This window comes from Pinus tabuliformis, chromosome J (assembly GCF_031772625.1).
Source record: "Pinus tabuliformis cultivar Carrire ecotype Pingquan chromosome J, CPIR1, whole genome shotgun sequence".
Classification (NCBI taxonomy): Eukaryota; Viridiplantae; Streptophyta; class Pinopsida; order Pinales; family Pinaceae; genus Pinus; species Pinus tabuliformis.
Genome location: NC_142295.1, coordinates 40,454,841 through 40,456,993, shown reverse-complemented (window position 1 = coordinate 40,456,993; position 2,153 = coordinate 40,454,841). Strand labels below are relative to the sequence as shown.

General features: G+C 34.1%; 1 protein-coding gene across 1 annotated transcript; it reads left to right on the top strand.

Moving 5' to 3' along the window:
* The first annotated feature begins 258 nt into the window (after window positions 1-258).
* On the top strand, window positions 259-1,096 carry LOC149225365 (pathogenesis-related protein PR-4-like). Its single transcript, XM_089375077.1, has 2 exons — window positions 259-637; window positions 724-1,096. Exons 1-2 carry the CDS (start codon window positions 356-358, stop codon window positions 886-888), a joined length of 447 nt encoding a protein of 148 aa, XP_089231203.1. The 5' UTR covers window positions 259-355; the 3' UTR covers window positions 889-1,096.
* The last annotated feature ends 1,057 nt before the right edge of the window (window positions 1,097-2,153 follow it).

Here is a 2,153-nt window from a genome sequence, read left to right as displayed (position 1 = left end):
GATGGCAACTTCATTCATTTATATTCAGTAACCCCTTGACCAAGCAAATAAATATAATGACACTCTATTTCAATCTCACATGTTTTAGCCGCCCCAGGAGACGTACCGTATTACACCGGGAAAGGAAAAGTCTTTACTACAGTCTTCCTTGCAGTGTTAGACCGGTAAAGTCTCTATCTGCTCACGCCGAGTAGAAAAATATTACATTAATGCTTGAATTTGCGTAATGTCTTGCATATATAAATACATCTCTCAGGCCTTACAGTTCCATAGCAGTCCCAAACTCCGCAGAGCCCATATATTTTTTCATATAGCAGGCGTTCAATTTTCTCTTTTAGAACTTCATATTATATCCATGGCTTCCAAAGTTGCAGGATGGATAAGCGTTTTAGCACTATGCAGTCTGTTTGTTGCTGTGTTTCAGGTGGCGGGCGTTTCAGCGCAAACGCAGAGCAACACGTATACGACTTACAATGACTACAACCCGTCCGCCAATAATTACGCCCTGGACGGCCTTTACTGCGCAACATATGACTCTGATCAGTCCCTGCAATGGCGCAGCCAGTACAAATGGACTGCCTTCTGTGGCCAAGCTGGCGGTCCCATGGGGCCTTCGTTGTGCGGGAAGTGCTTAAGTGTAAGTGACCGAGTTAATTACTATATTTGAGATTTGTAATCATGTGTTGAGGAATTGATGTTTAGATATGGAAATGTTGATATCAGGTGACGAACCCTTCTACACAACAAAGCGTGACGGTGCGTATTTTGGACCAGTGCTCAAACGGAGGGTTGGATCTTGAAACCGCGGCTTTTAATGCAATTGACAGTAACGGAGCAGGATATAATGCTGGGCATCTGTATACTACATACACCTTTGTCAATTGTTGAGTAATTCCTCTACTGATCGTCATCCTTATATGCACTATATATGGTTTAGAATAAGAAGCGAGGTCGCTAATGTGCTCTAGGCGTAAGCACTCTCTCGCTAAGGTCAGTAATATGGCTAAAGTGGAATAAATGTTCGGTTGTGGTATTAAGCTCAAATAAATGATCTAATATAGGTCTCTAATGAAATTTTATGAATTTTGTTTTTCTACATTTTTTTCCAAAATTGCAATTTTAATTAATTTAAATATCATTCATGTAAAATTCATTTTTATATTTCAATTATGATTATTAAAAATAATTTTATAATATTAATATTCTCTATTTTATCAATTTAAATTAATTTTTTTTAAATTTCAAATAAAATCCACTCAATTCAATCCATTTTTTTTTAATAATAAATTCAAATTAAAATGAATTTAAGAAATAATTCAAATAAAAATTTGTCAATGCTGAGACCCAAGATAAATGGGATTTATACTAATATGAACTTTAGCTCCCACTTTCCTCATTTGCCAAGGTTATTTAAATCCAAAGTAAAATGGATTCGGTTATTTAAATGGAAAGTAAAATGGATTCGTAATAATATGCACATTTTTTTTTTGGCATTTTCTTCATTTGTAAAATTATTTTAGATATTTATTTTGGTTTATTAGTTCTTAATCAAAGTATTATTAATCAAAAATTTTGGAAAATGTTGAATATTTACGTTTTTATGTAAATTAAAAAATAGTTTATTAACTTTTTGGAAATATTGTTTTTTATTTTTTATTGGTTTAGTGAGCCTTGATGTGACTTGATTGCTTTGGTGGAAAGTGATTTAATTTTGGCATTTGGCAGTGCCGGGCAAATTATTTTAAAATGAAAAAAGACTAATTTTGTAAATGGTCATTGCGGCAATGAGTGCACTAACACTAACACACTTAATCATAACTCTGCTAGTGCTCTGCTCAAATCCTTTATATAAGCCTGAGGCGTAAGGCATCCATAGTATAGTCATGGTAAGTTGCGCATGCATAGTATAGTCATGGTCAGTTGTCCCTAAGTTATATTATTTCATTATAAACATTTTAACTCTTATTTCATTTTAAACTTTTACACATTTAGTTGTGAGGAAGAACATGTATATGAAGCAAGAGATGTGTGTGGAAGAGGGTGTATGTGCGAGAGAACAAGTGTGCAGTGAGAACTTTCTTCACATGAAATTATAACTTTAAGTGGAAACTTCACATCATGGAATCTCATGGTTGTTTAGTAACTGAATATCC

Coding starts and splice junctions, on each gene's coding strand:
- LOC149225365 (XM_089375077.1), top strand. CDS start 356: ATGGCTTCCAAAGTTGCAGGATGGATAAGCGTTTTAGCACTATGCAGT. Junction 638..723: donor TGTGCGGGAAGTGCTTAAGT/GTAAGTGACCGA, acceptor TGTTGATATCAG/GTGACGAACCCTTCTACACA.